This window comes from Malurus melanocephalus, unplaced genomic scaffold (assembly GCF_030028575.1).
Source record: "Malurus melanocephalus ecotype Western Australia unplaced genomic scaffold, MMel_1.1 scaffold_87, whole genome shotgun sequence".
NCBI lineage: Eukaryota > Metazoa > Chordata > Aves > Passeriformes > Maluridae > Malurus > Malurus melanocephalus.
The window spans coordinates 1,706,044-1,721,506 of NW_026623319.1; the positions used below are offsets into that span (position 1 = coordinate 1,706,044).

A 15,463-nucleotide genomic window follows, 5' to 3' on the forward strand; every position below is an offset into this window, starting at 1 on the left:
GGGGAGCCCACGCTCTGTCGCAGGTCCCTCGCCCGGAGCTCTGCCGGTGCCCAAGGCTGGGGGCAAGCCGGCGGCTGTGGGACGGAGGGGTCAGTGTGGCGATCCCGGGGGCAGCGCCACGGAGGAAGACCCCGGCCACCGCCTCTCCCCGCCGATGACAAGTGCAGAGCCTGAGGGTGCCTCCCGCGGGCCGCCGGCCCCGCCACTCCTCGCGCTGTAAATACTTGTACAGTGTGTAAATCGCACGCGGGACCGAGACCCCCGCCGGGGCCAATCTCGCCGCCCGAGCACATCCGCCACCTTGCCTTCGTGCCTGCCAGGACCGGGGGCACGCAGCTCCCCCCGCCGGGCCGGGCCCCCAGCCCGAGTTGTGGCAATCTGCTGGACAGGGCGGGGGGACGGGGGGTGCAAAGACCGAGGGCCGAGCGCGGCTGGGCGCCGTTTCCAGCGGTAAGTGCGATGCCGGGTGCGCTCCCTCTGAACATTGTGACGGTGTGCGTGTCTGCTGTGCTCTGTGCCACCCGTAGTGACCCCGTACCGTGCCGTACCGTGCCGTACCGTGCCGTACCACCCCCGCCGCTGTGTCGTGACTCCCTCCCAGAAGCTGCCCCCTCACCAGGTGTTTCTGTGGGAACAGAATAAAAAGGACTTGACACAAACTAACGGACTGGCCCCGATTCTTGCCTGCCTGCAGTGTGCGGGGTGGAGGGACGGGACCCCTGGCATGGTGGGGTTGAGTGGAATGGGTCTAGTTGTCACCGAGCTCTGTTGAGCTCTGCCACCCACACCTGAGCTGCTAGAATGGGAGGTCCCTGTGGGCATCAAGGACCGGATCTCACCTCCCTGCCCATGCTGCTGGGTACGGTGGGCTCCCAAGGGCCCAATCCCCGTTTGGCTGGGCTGCTGGGAGGGGGGCCCCTGTGGGCACCAAAGACTCAATTCAACTCCCGTGACCAGGCGGCCAGGTCCCATGGGCCCCCAGTGATCCTCCTTGGCCAGGCAGCTAGGCTGGGGATCCCTGTGCCCCCCAAGGGCTCGACCTCCCTGGTCCTGCGCATGGAGCCCCTGTTCCGCAGGCACCGGGTGGATAAACCACCCCGGGGCGATCCAGAGGCTGCCCCGCGGGGGATCCTGTGTCCGGGATGGCCGCCGGGACACGCCGGGGGTGCGGGGGACCCCGGTGCCTGCGGCTGCAGAGCCGCCCGCGCCCACCGGAGGGCGCCTGAACGCGGGCGGTGGCCCGAGAGCCGCAGCCAATGGGAAGTGCCGCAGGCCGATGGCCCCTCCCCATCCCGGAAGTGCCAGCGCTGGCCCCGCCCCTGCCGCGAGGACATGGAGCCGCCGGTGAGGGGCTGGGGGGAGTGACGTCAGAGCCCCGGGACACCCCACCCCGGTCCCGCTGCCCCTTCCCCCTGTCCCTCCCCCGGGAGTCCCGTCCCGCACTGCCCCCGCCCCGCCCGACACGCCCCGACCCCACTGCCCCGCTGACCCTCCGCTTCGGCACACTCCGGCACCCTTCTAATCCCCCCACAGACCCCAGTTACTGCCCTCAGGACCCTCCTAGGTGTCTCTTGCACCCCAGAACCTTCACCCAGTATCCTGGTGCTCACTGGCACCTCAGCAACTGCTCCAGTACCCTCCTGATCCCCGCTATGTAGCCCCAGCTCTTCATGTGCAAACGCTGCCCCCAGTATCCCCCCAAAATCTCCCCCATCTATACTGGTGCCCCAGTAAGTGCCCTCTGTGCCCCATCCCCGGTCCGTGCCTCCCACCCCTCGCCCCACACGTCCCCACCCTGCATCCACCCCGGCGGGTCCCGCAGGTACAGCCACGTGCGGAGGAGCTATCGGAGCTGTACCGAGAGCTGAGCCAGCACCCGGGACTCAGCACCGCCTGCCTCGGCCCCGACCTCACCACCCAGTACGGGGGCAAGTACTGCAGCCTCTACACTGGTACGGGCAGGGGGAGGACTGGGGGGGCCCGCAGGGATCCGGGGAGTCCCTGCCTGGTGGGGATGCAGCTGGTGTCCTCACCCTGCTGCCCGCAGAGTGGTCRCAGCGGGACCTGGCAAGGGCTGAGAACATCAAGTTCTGCCGTCAGTACCTCATCTTCCACGATGGAGCCAGCATTGTCTACTCAGGACCCGCTGGCACCTGCTCTGAGATCAAGGGCGAGTGAGTTCCCATCCCACTCCACACAGGGTCCCTTGGGGTGCAGTGGGGGCTGATGGGCACCCACCCACTCACACACAGGCTACTGAGTCGTGAGTCCCCCAGCGGGACGCTGAAGGCCGTCCTGCGCAAGGTCCCTGGCAAGGAGAAGGAGAAGGAAAAGGAGAAGCAATTCCTGGAGGTGAGGAGGGGTCTGGGGAAAAATGGATACTCACAGGGGCTCGGGGCTGGATCCACACTGAGTCTTGCGGCCGCCCTGGCACCTCTGCCTACAGGTCTGGGATCAGAACCGCAAGGTGAAGAGCATTGACCTGACAGCGCTGGACAAGCATGGCAGCGTCTACGATGATGGTGAGCGGCTGGGGGATGCCAGGGAATGTGGGGTTCCAGGGGACAGGGTGTCTGGTGCTGACCTGCCCCTGCAGACCAGTTTGGGTGCCTTGCCTGGTCTCACTCGGAGACCCACCTGCTCTATGTGGCGGAGAAGAAGCGTCCCAAGGCTGAGTCCTTCTTCCAGAGCAAAGCCCCCGAGCTGGGCACCTCTGACGAGGACATGGGGCACCCCAAGAAGGAGGATGCACCCGTCAAGGTGRGGTCTCCCCACCCTGGGTCAGATGGGGGCTGGCTGTGAGGCTTTGGGGCTGATGGGGCTGTACCACAGGGCGAGCAGTTCGTGTACCATGATGACTGGGGGGAGACACTGAGCGCTCGCAGTGTGCCGGTCCTCTGCGTGCTGGACATCGAGGGCAACAGCATCTCAGTGCTGGAGGGCATCCCTGAGCACCTCTCTCCTGGCCAGGTCAGAATGGGGAGCTGTAGGAAACCAGAGAAGGGAGGTTCCAAGAGCCCGCAGCATTTTAAGCTGCTTTATCTCTCCTCTCCCCACAGGCTTTCTGGTCACCTGAGGACACTGGTGTGGTGTTCGTGGGCTGGTGGCACGAGCCCTTCCGYCTGGGGCTGCGGCACTGCACGAACCGCCAGTGAGTCCCTGTAGGGCACCCCACAGCCCAGTCCTGCTGATAAGACCCTACAGGGCACCCACCCGATAGCCTGGCCTCGTGGCCTCAGTATGACACCCCTCTGTGCCGGCAGGTCAGCGCTCTTCTACGTGGACCTAACGGGCGGGAGATGTGGTGAGTGGCGCATGCCTTGACACTACCGGTGCCCCGGCTCACTGCAGCCCCTCACCGTCCCCTCGTGCCCATGCAGAGCTGCTCTCTGAGGACACCAGGGCCGTGTGGTCACCACGACTCAGCCCCGACGGCTGCCGCATCGTCTACCTGGAGAACARTGTGCTGGGCCCCCACCAGCAGTGCAGCCGCCTCCGCATGGTGAGCAGAGGCACCAGGGGGACACTGGCAGGCACCAGTGTCAGGGTGTCTGTCTTGGGGTGGAGGCTGGCAGGAGGGCAGTTCCCCTTCCTTGGGCTGCAGCGGGGGCAGGCAGGCTGAGACCCTGCAAAAATTGATCCTGTGCCGTCTCTCCTGCAGTATGATTGGTACACCAAACACACCAGCACGGTGCTGGAYGCTGTGCCACGGCAAGCATGGGGTGAGTACAGCTCTGGAGGTGTTGGGGGGTACTCAGGGGTGTGCTGAGTGCTACCACTCTCATCACAGGTGCCTTCCCGGGAATCTATTGCGGTGCACTGCCAGGGATGTGCTGGGCAGCTGACAGCCGCAGGATCCTGCTGGACACRGCCCAGCGTAGCCAGCAGGTGAGGGGGTGACAGGGGACATATGGGGGCCCTGGCTGGGTCAGAGCTGCACTGGACTCTGCCCTTGTGCCCCTAGGATGTGTTTGTGGTGGACACGGCAACAGGCAGCACAACCTCGCTGACAGCTGGTGAGTGACAGGCCAAAGGGGCCATGCTGGTGCCAGGGGTGGGGAGAGTCACACCTGCAGTCACAACCCTCTTCTCCCCAGATGCCCCCCAGGGAAGCTGGTCTGTCCTCACCATCGACCGGGACCTCTTGGTGGCCAGGTTCTCCACCCCTAGCTGCCCCCCCATGTTGGTAAAGTCACGTCCCCTGCCCCCAGTGGCCACCAGCCCCTCAGCATGTGCACTGACCCCTCTCACCAGTGCCCACCAGCCCCTTGGTGTGGGCACTGACCCTCTCCCTGCACAGAAAGTGGCCGTCCTGCCCACCGCCAGCCATGAGGCACAGACACAGTGGATCTGCCTGCAGGACGCACCCCCCGTGCCCGGCATCAGCTGGAGCATCCGCACCCTGCAGCCCCCACCGGAGCAGGAGCACGCCCAGTATGGTGAGTGCTCAAGGCAGGGTCAGGCTGTGCTGCACCACCCTTACTGATCCCTGACACCCCCTCTGTGCCTCCACAGCGGGCCTGGACTTTGATGCCATCCTGATGCGCCCAAGCGAGGGTCCCACAGCCCAGAAGCCTCCCTTGGTCGTGATGCCCCATGGTAAGAGCTTGTCCCCACCCCACTGTACCCCAGCCAGGCAGCATCACCCCTTCTTTGCCTTTGCCCTTTGCAGGGGGTCCCCACTCTGTCTTCACAGCCGGATGGATGCTGTACCCGGCAGCGCTGTGCCGCGTGGGCTTTGCTGTGCTGCTGGGTGAGTGACACCAGGGCTCTGGGTGACACAGCACTCATGGAAGGGCCAGGGTGGGGGCAAAAGGAGGAAGGGCCCTGACACTGCCCCCCACACAGTGAATTACCGTGGCTCGCTGGGCTTTGGCCAGGACAGCGTGGCCTCCCTGCCAGGCAACGTGGGCACACAGGACGTACGTGATGTGCAGGTATGGCTGGCCCGTGGTCTTGTGGCACCCCGTTCTCCTGTGGGTGCCCTGAGCAGGCAAAGTGGGGCTGCTTGCTCAGTGGGTATTTCCCATCGTGGCAGCTCTGTGTGGAGCGGGTGCTGCAGGAGGAGACGCTGGATGCCAGCCGGGTGGCACTGGTCGGTGGYTCGCATGGGGGCTTCCTGGCGTGCCACCTCATCGGGCAGTTCCCTGACACCTACCACGCCTGCGTGGTCCGCAACCCCGTGGTGAACATCGCCTCCATGGTGGCTGCCACCGACATCCCAGACTGGTGAGTGCTGCTGCCCCAGCCTCCCAGGCTCCCTGCCATACTGGCACATGTGTCCCTAACTGTCTTGTCTGCAGGTGCCTGACAGAGACAGGGCTTCCCTACAAACCTGATGCCCTGCCAGACCCAGCCCAGTGGACAGAGATGCTGCACAAGTCACCCATGCGCTATATCGACCACGTATGTCCCTGTCCCCATCCCTGTCCTTGTCCCCAACAGCAGTGCCAGGGCTAAGGCTTGCTGTTCCTGCAGGTCCGTGCACCCGTGCTGCTGATGCTGGGGGAGGATGACCGGCGTGTGCCCCCCAAGCAGGGGCTGGAATATTACCGTGCCCTCAAGGCCCGGGGAGTGCCCACACGGTGAGTGGGGTGCTGAGGGCTTGAGCTATGGGGTGCAGACACAGCATTAATCCCTCTTTCCCCTCCAGGCTTCTCTGGTACCCAGGGAACAACCACGCGCTGGCTGGCGTCGAAGCGGAAGCTGATGGCTTCATGAACATGGCACTGTGGCTGCTCAAGCACCTACARTGCTAAGGGACTGCCCTGCTGCTAACCCCCAATAAATCATGTACTTCAGCACTTCAGTGTCTCTAGTGGTAGTGCTGGTACCAATGTCCTCTCCACTCTGTGGGCCAGGAGCTGGTGGCCACTGGACATTTCAGYTGCCCGGATGGGCAGTTGTGCTGCCAGGGATACATTGTGCCATGGGAAGGGTGACCTGTGCCCGGCTGTCCGGAGCAGCTGGAGGGCTGGCACCGCCTGGGGCGCTGGCGCCGGGCTGCTCCCTCGTGCCTTGGCAGGCGTCCCACTGTGGGCGGCAGGCGCCGGCAGCCCAGCCCGGTGGAGAGCAGCCCCATGGCTACAGGGACCGAGAGGAGTGTGGAGGTGGGCGAGGAGGCTCGCGGAGGCTGTGTGGGTGGGCACAGCCCCGTTTCGGGCGGTTAGCAGGGGCAGGGCGGTGAGCTTACCCCCCTGTCCAGCATGCCCTTTCCTTCATCCAGGCGGCCGATCGCCCTGCTGCCTGCTACCGGGAGCTGAACCGGTTCCCTGCCGTCACCCGTGCCGCCCTCAGGGCCGCGGCTGGCGGACAGACCTTCCTGCTCTACACCGGTGAGTGGCGGGCTCGGCTACCCCCGCGCCTTTGGCCCGCGGGCCCGGTGTGAGGGGGCGCTGACGGCCCCGTCCCTCAGAGTGCAGCCGCCCCGACCTGGCCCGCCGGCGGCTCCTGCGCTTCGGCCGCCACTACAGCCTACAGCGCACAGCCGGCCCTGAGGGCCTCGCCGTCAGCSGGACCGCGCTCAGCGCCGAGATCCACAACCAGTACGACACGGGCGGGCTGCGGGGTGGGACGCTGTGCCCGTGGCATGGCCAGTGCCTGTGGAGTTCCCAGGGCTCACAGCGCGGCCGGTACCCATATCGCTTCGCCCACCATAGCCTCGCTCCGTCCCGCCCTCAGGCTCCTCAGCCAGGACGCGCCCACGGGCCAGCGCCGCGCCGTGCTCAGCCGGTGCCCGCGGCAGGGCCACGAGCTGCTGGAGGTAACGCGGCTGTCCCGGTCACTCACCGGCCTGGCTGGAGTGCTAGTGCGGGGCGGGGGGCGCTGTGGACACTGTGCTGACCCCCGTCCCCTCAGGTGTGGGACAGCGGGGGACGCAGCCATAGCGTGGATCTCACGGCGCTGGGGAAGCACGGCGAGGTCTACACGGAGGGTAAGGCTCCTTCCCCATGGTCCCTGCCCACAGCAGGGGTGAGCCCTGGTACCTGCCCGGTGCCCAGTTGTGCCTGTGCCAGGCTGGGTTGTGGCACTCCCATGCCATGCCAGTGCCCTTTGCCTGCCTGGCCTGGTCACACTCGGAGAGACAGCTCGTCTACGTGGCTGAGAAAAGCCGGGCCAAACAACAGCCCCCCYGCGCTTGGGATGTACCGGGAGCAGCCTGGCCAGCAGCAGAGGATGAGGATGAGGAGGCAGGTGTCCTGTGTCCCATGAGTGCGTTCACTGCACCGCCAAGCATGCCATACACACTGTGAGCGTGGCATGTGCTCCATGGGTACACCATGTGCCCCTGAGCATGCTRTGCACCCCATGAGTGTGTCATACAACCCATGAGCATGTCATGGACAGAAGTCTATGCCCGGGGCCACTGGCCATAATGCTGACAGGTCTGTGCTACAGGGCAAGCAGTTTGTGTATCATGAAGACTGGGGAGAGGCCCTAAGCACACGCAGCGTGCCCGTCCTCTGCATCCTGGACCTGGCAGGCCTCTGCCTGTCAGTGCTGGAGGGAGTCCCGGAGCACCTCTCCCCTGGCCAGGTCAGGATGGGGGTGCACAGGGAGCATCCCAGGGGACCCAGCCTGGGGCTGTGGGATGAGCCTGGCTGTCGTACAGGCCCTGTGGTCCCCGGATGATCGTGGCGTGGTGTTCGTGGGCTGGTGGCATGACCCCTTCCGCCTGGGGCTGAACGCCTGCTCCAACAGGAGGTGGGTCCCAACCAGCATCCAGTGCCATGCTGGGATGCCCAGGCAGTATCAGCACAGGGGAGGTCCAGTGTGACCCACACTTTCTTCCCAGGGCAGGGATTTTCCACCTGGACCTGGCCAGCAGGTGCTGTGGTGAGCACTGGGGGCCCTAGGGGTGCTCTGGGGGTCCCTGGGATGCTGACCTCCTGCTACCCACAGAGCTGCTGTCAGCAGAGAATCGTTATGCCTGCTCCCCGCGGCTGAGCCCTGATGGCCAGCGCCTGCTCTACCTGGAGGGGGCTGTGGGGGGACCGCACCGGCAGTCCCTACGCCTGTGCATGGTGAGTTGGGCCCCAGGGACACTGGGGGTGGCTGTGTCACCCTGTGCTGCCAGCACTGTGCCCAGCCTGGGTGTCACAGCCTCTCACAGTGCCCAGCTCGGGGAGGKGTGTCCCCAATCCTCCCTGCCTTCAGTTTGCCCAGGTATGGGCCTATCCCTGACCGCTGGCTCACCGCAGCTCACCTGGCAGACAAGGCAGACAGTGACGGTGCTCGATGTGGTGCAGGAGCCCACTGAGGGTAAGCAAGACACGGTGGGCAGGGCTGAGTGCTGATGGGGGGCTGGGACCACCCCCTTCCAGGTACCCACAACCCCAGCTCACAGYCTTGCTCCACTTGCAGCCTTTGCCGGGCTCTATGCAGAGGTGCTGCCACCGCGGTGCTGGGCAGCTGACAGCCAGCGAGCCGTGCTGGGCACCCCTCAGCGGAGCCGCACAGTGAGTCCTGGGGATGGCAGGGCTAGGGACGTGACCCACAGACCCCATGATGACACTACTGTGGTCTGTGTCCTCACAGGACCTGCTGCTTGTGGATATAGAGGCAGCCACCGTCACCAACCTGACAGCAGGTACATGGTACTGGCTCACCCACAGTGCCCTAGTGAACAGCTATGATCACCAATGTGTTCTGTCCCCAGGGTCACCTGACGGGTGCTGGGAGCTGCTCACTCTGCAGTGGGATGTGCTGGTGGCCACCTGCTCRGCCCCAAACCACCCTCCCAGCCTGGTGAGCAAAGCCCTGGCACTGTGTGGCAGTGGGATGTGGCACAATGGGATATGGCATGGCGATGTACAGCCAGGCACAGCACAATGTGGCACACATGGTGTGGTGTGGGGTGGCACAGGGAGGCACAGTGTGGTGTGGCACAGCCAGATCCAATATGATGCAGCCTTGGCACAGCACAGCCTTGTCACAGCATGGCCCCAGTGCCATCCACTGCCTGTGCCCAGGTGGTGGCCGTGCTGCCATCAGCAGGCCAGGAGCTACACCTCAGCTGGGTGCCAGTGGAGGACACCCCAACAGTRCCTGGTGTCACCTGGAAGACTCTGATGGTCCAGCCACCCTGCAGTGGGCAGGGCCCTGCTGCACAGGGTGAGCCCCTGGGGGCCCCTGCTGYGCCTCAGTGCTGCCTGGGTGCTGGGGACCCCCGGGAGTGGGGTGTGTGCAGGGTGCTGGGTGCCCAGGGTGGTGACTGCTGAGTGGGACTCCTTCCCTGGCACAGACACCCAGACTTTTGAGGCCCTGCTGCTGAGCCCCTCAGATGGCACACCACCGCACCCCGTCATTGTGTGCCCCCATGGTGAGTGAGAGGATGGTGGGGACACCCTGGCAGTGCTGATGGCACCCCAGGTGATGTCCATGCTGGTCTCAGGTGGCCCCCATGCCGTCTTTGATGCCCGCTGGCGCCCAAGCATGGCTGCGCTGTGCCAGCTGGGCTTCGCCGTGCTCCTGGGTGAGTGCTGGGGAATTCAGGGACATGTGGCCCTGTGTCTTGGTGGAGACATGGCACCCACAGCCCTGTCTCCTCAGTGAACTACCGTGGCTCCCTGGGTTTCGGTCAGGCCAGCATCAGCTCCCTGCTTTCCCGTGTGGGTGAGCAGGATGTGGCAGACACTCAGGTGAGGAGTGCTGGGCTGAGGGTGCTGGGGGAATGCTGCTGGGAGGATGCTGATGTTTGGGTGCTGATGGTGGGTGCCACACGGGTGCAGCTGGCAGTGGAGCAGGCTCTGTGCAGAGAGCCCCTGGACCCACACCGCCTGGCCCTGCTGGCTGGCTCCCACGGAGCCTTCATTGCCCTCCATCTGCTCACCCGTGAGCCTGAGCGTTACCAAGCCTGTGCCCTGCGCAGCCCTGTTTCCAATCTGCCTGCACTGCTGGGCACCTCTGACATCCCCGACTGGTGAGTGCCACCCCCCACTCTTTGCTGTGCCACACCATGTCCCCATGTCACCCATCAGTGTCTCTGTGCTGTAGGCGTTACACCTCCCTGGGGCTGCCTTACTCCTTCGAGCGGGTGCCACATGCCAAGGATGTGGCTACCATGCTACTGCGCTCGCCCATTGCCCAGGCAGCCAAGGTAAGGCAGGGTCAGGATGGGTGTGGGGTGCCAGCTGTGGGGTGCCAGGCACCCACTGAGGGCAGTGCCGCAGGTGCAGACGCCGGTGTTGCTGTGTGTGGGTGCCCGGGACCGGCGTGTCAGCCCCACACAGTCATTGGAGCTGTACCGGGTGCTGCGGGCCAGGGGTGTGCCAGCACGGTGAGTGGGGTGCAAGTGGGAGCAGGGAGGGAACTCTGGGCTGCTGGATGAGCACACCCCCTATCCTGTCCCCTGCTACAGGCTGCTCTGGTACCCAGAGGGCAGCCACGCACTGACTGGTGTGGAGACAGAGGCTGATGTCTTCAAGAACTGTGCCCACTGGTTCCTCCGGCATCTGGGCCAGCCCAGGTGGGATGGGATAGGCCGGCACAGCCCCTAGTGCCCACAGTGGTCCTGGGCTACGCCAACCCCAGGGTGACTGCTGGCCCTGGGGACCACAGCAGGACCAGAGGCAGATGGAGCTGGTTTAGCCAGGGGCAGGTTAGCATGTGGGTTGGGGCTTGGTGTTAAATAAACGTGAGACCCTGTGCAGTGCCAACCCCTGTGGCTGTGGCTGTGCCTTTATTGTGCAATGGTGGCAGTGGCAGGCTGGGAATGCTGGCTTAGCCCATCTTCAGCCCATCTTCATCACCTTGTAGATCCAGTCAACATAGAGGGAAACGCGGATGAAGAGGGCGGGCTGGTCGGTGCGGGCACACACACGGGAGGGGGTGATCACCCCCTCCAACACCCAGCAGTCAGCGGTGAGGCAAGCCAGTGGTCCACCATAATCGCCCTGYGGCATGAAGAGAGCAGCGTGACCCTGGTGCCAGTACCTGCTGGCTCCCTGGGATGGGTGTGCCCAGCCTAGCTCACCTCACAGGCACCCACGCCAGCACGCAGCGGGGCAGTGCACAGCTCACTCTCCTTCAGGCGCCCACGCAGCGCTGTGTTGCACTCACTGTGGGCCAGCACTGGCAGCCGTGCCACGTTCAACACGCTGCCATCCGCTGTGCCTGCAGGCAGAGAGCATGGGGCAGTGGGCATGGGGTTCAGCGGTAGGGATATGGGGATACAGGGATACAGGGGAATGGCATGTGCAGGAGGATGTCATGGCAGGGGGATGTCAGAGGGATGTAGAAGGAAGATGTTGTGGAATAGGGATGCCTTGGACAGGCTAATACCATGGGCAAGGGATGCTGTGGGCAGGAGGCTGGAATGGGCACGAAAATGCCATGGAAGGGAGATGCTGTGAGCAGGAGTATGCCAGGGACCTGGGTGTTGCTGTGGGCAGGGGATACTTTGAGCAAGGGATGCTATRGGCAGGGAGATGCCATGGACATGGGGATGCTGTGGGCAGAGGATGCTGCGGGCAAGAGGATGGAATGATGTGGGCAGAGGCTGTATTGGACAGGGAATCCCCTGGCAGGGGCTGCCTGTGGCTGGTACCTCTGGTTTCCCCCCAGCCAGCGATCTCACAGACAGTCCCTGCAGGCACAACGTAGCGCTCCGGGGGCAAGCAGATCAGGGCCACACGCTTGGTCAGAGTGGCTGGCCTGTGGCAAGAGGGGCAGTTGGACATGGTGTCTGGCCAGTGGTGGAGCACAGCTGAGGCCRAGGAATGGCCACTCACCTTGCCAGCTTCAGCATCACCAGCTGGGACTCGGAGGGACCACAGACGATCCGCACGATGGGGATGGTCTGTTGGTCAGGGTCCCCAGGGCCAGGGTCCTTGAAGAGTGTCCCCAGCTGCACCTCATAGCCCGTCAGGTCAGCGTTGCTGCGGGACAGGGACATGAGGGCACAGGGGGTCCCAGCATCCCACGCCCCAGCCCCAGCCTTACCAGGAGGAGAAGCACTGGCGCGTGCTGATCACCCACTGCTCCTTCACCAGGGACCCCCCGCAGAAGTGCACACCGGCCCTGCAGGGATGGGGGTGAGCTCTGAGGGGACACTGACCACATGGCAGTGCAGATGGGACACCACTTACGGGGTGCGGATGCTGACAGTCCAGGGCGAGTTGCCAGGYTGGCCGCCGACAATGCGCCCTTTCTGCTGCAGCCTCTCGTCCCGCTGGCCACACTGCTCAAATGCCACCGCATCTGTGGGCAAGGGTGGGCATCAGCTGGGGCTGTGCCACCAGCACCTGCCACACGGTGCCCATCCAGCACCCATGGACCCCCACCTGCATTCTCTATGATGGAGGGCACCGTGCTGCCGGCTGCAGAGAGAAAAGAGGGTGGCATTGATGCAGGATCCAGCTACCCTGAGGGRACCAAAACCACCTGTGTGTGGCCAGGGTCCCCTCTAGCTCTGCAGGGATGTGGGTAGGGGCTCACAACAGGGCTTGATGGCACAGTAATCAAAGGGAGTGCGGGGGTCCATGGTGTAGCACCAGGGGCCGTGGCTGTCATTATCGGGGTTGCGGCAGTAGTTCTCCTCCAGGTGTGCCTCAGGGTGGGTGGTTGGTGAGATCCTACCAGGAGGAAGTGACCATCACTGTCACCATCCCCATCCTCACCTCCATCCCAGCCCCAACTCCATCTGCATCCCCATCTCCATCCCTGTCCCCATCACCCCCTCCTTGCACTCACTGGGGCACGTGGGGTGTCTGGGCAGCCCACGGCTGGCAGGTGATGCCCTTGCGCGTCTTGCTGATGTGGCCGTGGTAGTGCTTGCCGTGGCCGTGGTAGCACTCTGGGGACAGGCAGAGAGGGCTGGCACTCCTGGCAGGGACACCGGCATGGGCACCCAGGGACAGGTGCCTGGGGTGGCTCACCTTGGGCATCCTGCTCATCAGGGCAGCGGCGGATGTGGAAGCAGAAGGCAATGCGGAGGGTGGGGCGGGAAGTGAAGCACCACGGTGCCTCTGACCCATCGGGGTTGCGGCAATAGTTCTCCTGCAGGTCCCTGGGGGAGGGGTTGCGTGGTTGTCCTCCTTCAATCCCGTATCCATGGTGCTGCCTATCACCACCCTCCTGGGGTGCGTGGCCATCCCCTTACTTGCACAGGTACTTCTCAGGCACGAAGTGGTGCTTATGGGGCACCTGGGAGTCCCAGCGCTGGCAGGGAATCCCCGACACGGTGACGTTCATTTTGCCACGGTAGCCTTCACCCTTGCCCCTGAAGCAGCCGTGGGTGACGTTGACAGCCCGTGGGCGTTTTTCTGCTTGTGGCCAGAGAGAGGGGCAGAGCAGCAGGGTCAGGGTGGCACCCAGGACCCTCAGGCCCAGCTGTGCATGATGCTGGTGGGGACTTACTGCAGATGCGGATGCGGCAATATTCACGCTCCCGCCCAGGGTCAGTGGTGTAGCACCAGGGCCGCTCAGAGCTATCGGGGTTGCGGCAGTAGTTGTCATCCAGCCCCTTGTCGGGGTACCTGAGCCAGAGACAGGGAGCAGCAGTTGAGGTGGCACCGTCAGCCCAGCACAAGTAAGGGCATTGCACAGCTGGGGGCTGGGGGTTGGTACTTGTTGGGGTGGTAGGGGTGTTTGTGCGGGTGCTGCAGGTCCCAGCGCTGGCACTCCGTCCCCGACTCGGTGTGGTCCACGGTGCCACGGTAGTCCTCCCCATTGCAGGTCATGCAGACAGCTGCCAACAACTGCAGGGCTTAATGTGGGGGAACATACAGTACAAGGTAACACTGGGATGTGGCACTCACCATCCTCGCACTTCTTAATGCCGCAACTCTGGTGCCGGACATTGGGATCAACGGTGTAACACCATGGGCCCCGCTTGTCCCGGTCGGGGTTTCGGCAGTAATTCTCCTCCAGCYCATTGCGGGGGGATGGCAGGAACCTGCTGGCAGCAGAGTAGGTAGGAGGGCTGCTAGGAATCCTTTGCCCTGGAGTGGGCACAGCCAGGATGATATACTACCTCTGTCAGTGCCATTGCCCCTAAGCTGTCCCCATTGCTCCTGTGCTATCCCACACTGTCCCCATCCCATTCCCCAATGCCCCATGCTGCCCGGGGTAACTGGCAGGTGCCATGGGGCAGCCAGGGACATGGGGGCAACCTGTGATCATGCGGTGTCGTGGCTTGCCAATGCTGGCAGCGCAGCCCCTTCTCTGTTGTGGCCCGTGTGCCACGGTAGCTGGAGCCATCGCCCACRATGCAGTCCCGCAGGTAGTCTGAGAAGAGCCGGGCATCTCTTCAGAGCCCCGGGGCCAGGCCAATGAGGAGGCCTGTGCTCAGTCTGTGATGTCCCCATGCCCGCCCACGGCCACCAGCCCACCTTTCTTCTGGTAGAGGTCATAGCGGATGTTTTTCTGCAGCTGGATGCGGGGTGAATGCTGAGTCCAGGGCAGCAGCTGGCACAGCTGACTCTGCTGGTCATGGTGGAAAGCCCTGGGAAGCACAGTGGGAATCTGGCATGGCACTGTGCGAGGCCAAGGCCCATGGGGCCTGCCTGGGTCACACACGTGACCACCCAGTATCCAAGTGCAGAGAGTGACCCAGTGTTGTGGCCCCTGCACTTCCACCTGTGCCGTGGTGGCACTGTGTCCTGCTCACCGGCAAGCCAGGCTGGTGGCACAACGCTGGGCACACTGCTCTGCAGTGGCCTTCTCCAGCAGCGGTGGCGGTGAGTCCAGGGGCTCTGCCAGCAGCTCCGTGGCTCGCAGGCGCTGGAAATCATTAAGGGGCGAGCGGTGGCCTGGGGAGTGCGGCAGAAGCTCAGCATGCCCATGGGAGCACAGTGTGAGCACTGGGGCCCTGTGRAGTGTGGGATGCCTGCCCTACGATCAGGATATCGCTGTCCCACAGAGCATGTGCTCCCTGCTCCAGAACATAGGATCCATGTCCCATGCAGGAGGTGATCTCTGTCCTACGGAGCAGGGGATCCAGGTCCTATGGAGCAGGGGATCCCTGTCTTATGTCCTGATCCATGTGCCGTGGAGCAGGAGGGCCCTTCCCCTACATCACCCGCTGCAGTCCCCTGCTTCCGGGTGCCCCTCTCTGCTGTGGGACAGAGCATGGCCTGCAGGCTCCCGGCCTGGCCCCTGGCCCTGTCCCGGGCCCCGCACTGCCCCGCGCCCTCCAGCCCCACGGCGACCCAGCCTGGGGCCCTACCTGAGCCCAGAGCCGCGGCCAGGGCGAGCAGGACCCCYAGCACGGGCTGCATGGCGGCGGCCCCGCGTCCCCGGGCCGCTGGAGCTCCGGGACGGCCCCGAGCAAATATTTGCGGTCGGGCGCGGGGCCAGGCGGGGCCGGGATCACCCCGCGGCGGGCACGCGTGGGGCGGGGCGGGGCCAGTGCAGGGGGCGGAGCGTATGCGTCGGAGGCGTGGCCTGGTGCGGCGGGGCGGGGCCAGGCTGGACCGGGGTCACCCCGGGGCGGGCACGTGCGGGGGGCGGGGCCTGAGTG

The 15,463-nt window shown here is 64.7% G+C and overlaps 3 protein-coding genes across 7 annotated transcripts; 2 read left to right on the forward strand and 1 right to left on the reverse strand.

The window, feature by feature from the left end:
* Positions 1-1,287: 1,287 nt before the first annotated feature.
* Positions 1,288-5,814, forward strand: LOC130574684 (acylamino-acid-releasing enzyme-like). 2 transcript variants are annotated; one of them, XM_057368040.1, is made up of 22 exons: positions 1,288-1,344; positions 1,823-1,952; positions 2,048-2,174; positions 2,253-2,352; positions 2,447-2,522; positions 2,597-2,760; positions 2,833-2,970; positions 3,060-3,151; positions 3,264-3,304; positions 3,381-3,502; positions 3,662-3,722; positions 3,791-3,888; positions 3,965-4,016; positions 4,098-4,186; positions 4,301-4,439; positions 4,516-4,599; positions 4,673-4,753; positions 4,849-4,937; positions 5,039-5,229; positions 5,304-5,406; positions 5,479-5,585; positions 5,654-5,814. In XM_057368040.1, the coding sequence occupies exons 1-22, from the start codon at positions 1,333-1,335 to the stop codon at positions 5,757-5,759; spliced, it is 2,202 nt and encodes a 733-aa protein (XP_057224023.1). In that variant the 5' UTR covers positions 1,288-1,332; the 3' UTR covers positions 5,760-5,814. The 2 variants fall into 2 exon arrangements, with proteins under 2 accessions (XP_057224023.1, XP_057224022.1); XM_057368039.1 differs by lacking the exon at positions 1,288-1,344 and adding an exon at positions 1,388-1,730.
* Positions 5,815-5,888: 74 nt separating this feature from the next.
* Positions 5,889-10,658, forward strand: LOC130574686 (acylamino-acid-releasing enzyme-like). Its single transcript, XM_057368046.1, is given in 23 exon segments — positions 5,889-6,045; positions 6,048-6,110; positions 6,227-6,335; positions 6,416-6,545; positions 6,682-6,763; positions 6,859-6,934; positions 7,048-7,190; positions 7,399-7,536; positions 7,613-7,704; positions 7,796-7,836; positions 7,903-8,024; positions 8,202-8,262; positions 8,365-8,459; positions 8,539-8,590; positions 8,660-8,748; positions 8,973-9,114; positions 9,245-9,322; positions 9,395-9,475; positions 9,553-9,641; positions 9,732-9,922; positions 9,997-10,099; positions 10,173-10,279; positions 10,361-10,658. Coding segments are annotated over 23 exon segments (2,373 nt in total). The 5' UTR covers positions 5,889-5,895; the 3' UTR covers positions 10,500-10,658.
* On the reverse strand, positions 10,654-15,323 carry MST1 (macrophage stimulating 1). 4 transcript variants are annotated; one of them, XM_057368042.1, is made up of 18 exons: positions 15,170-15,323; positions 14,612-14,753; positions 14,334-14,446; positions 14,115-14,229; positions 13,761-13,900; positions 13,570-13,690; positions 13,360-13,478; positions 13,103-13,268; positions 12,879-13,009; positions 12,694-12,796; positions 12,439-12,575; positions 12,285-12,320; positions 12,090-12,201; positions 11,944-12,021; positions 11,733-11,879; positions 11,549-11,655; positions 10,976-11,115; positions 10,654-10,895 (listed from the first exon to the last, which is right to left on the reverse strand). In XM_057368042.1, the coding sequence occupies exons 1-18, from the start codon at positions 15,219-15,221 to the stop codon at positions 10,734-10,736; spliced, it is 2,121 nt and encodes a 706-aa protein (XP_057224025.1). In that variant the 5' UTR covers positions 15,222-15,323; the 3' UTR covers positions 10,654-10,733. The 4 variants fall into 4 exon arrangements, with proteins under 4 accessions (XP_057224025.1, XP_057224028.1, XP_057224026.1 ...); XM_057368045.1 differs by having other exon boundaries at positions 13,103-13,265; positions 13,761-13,897; positions 15,170-15,322; XM_057368043.1 differs by having other exon boundaries at positions 13,761-13,897; positions 15,170-15,322.
* Positions 15,324-15,463: the final 140 nt, after the last annotated feature.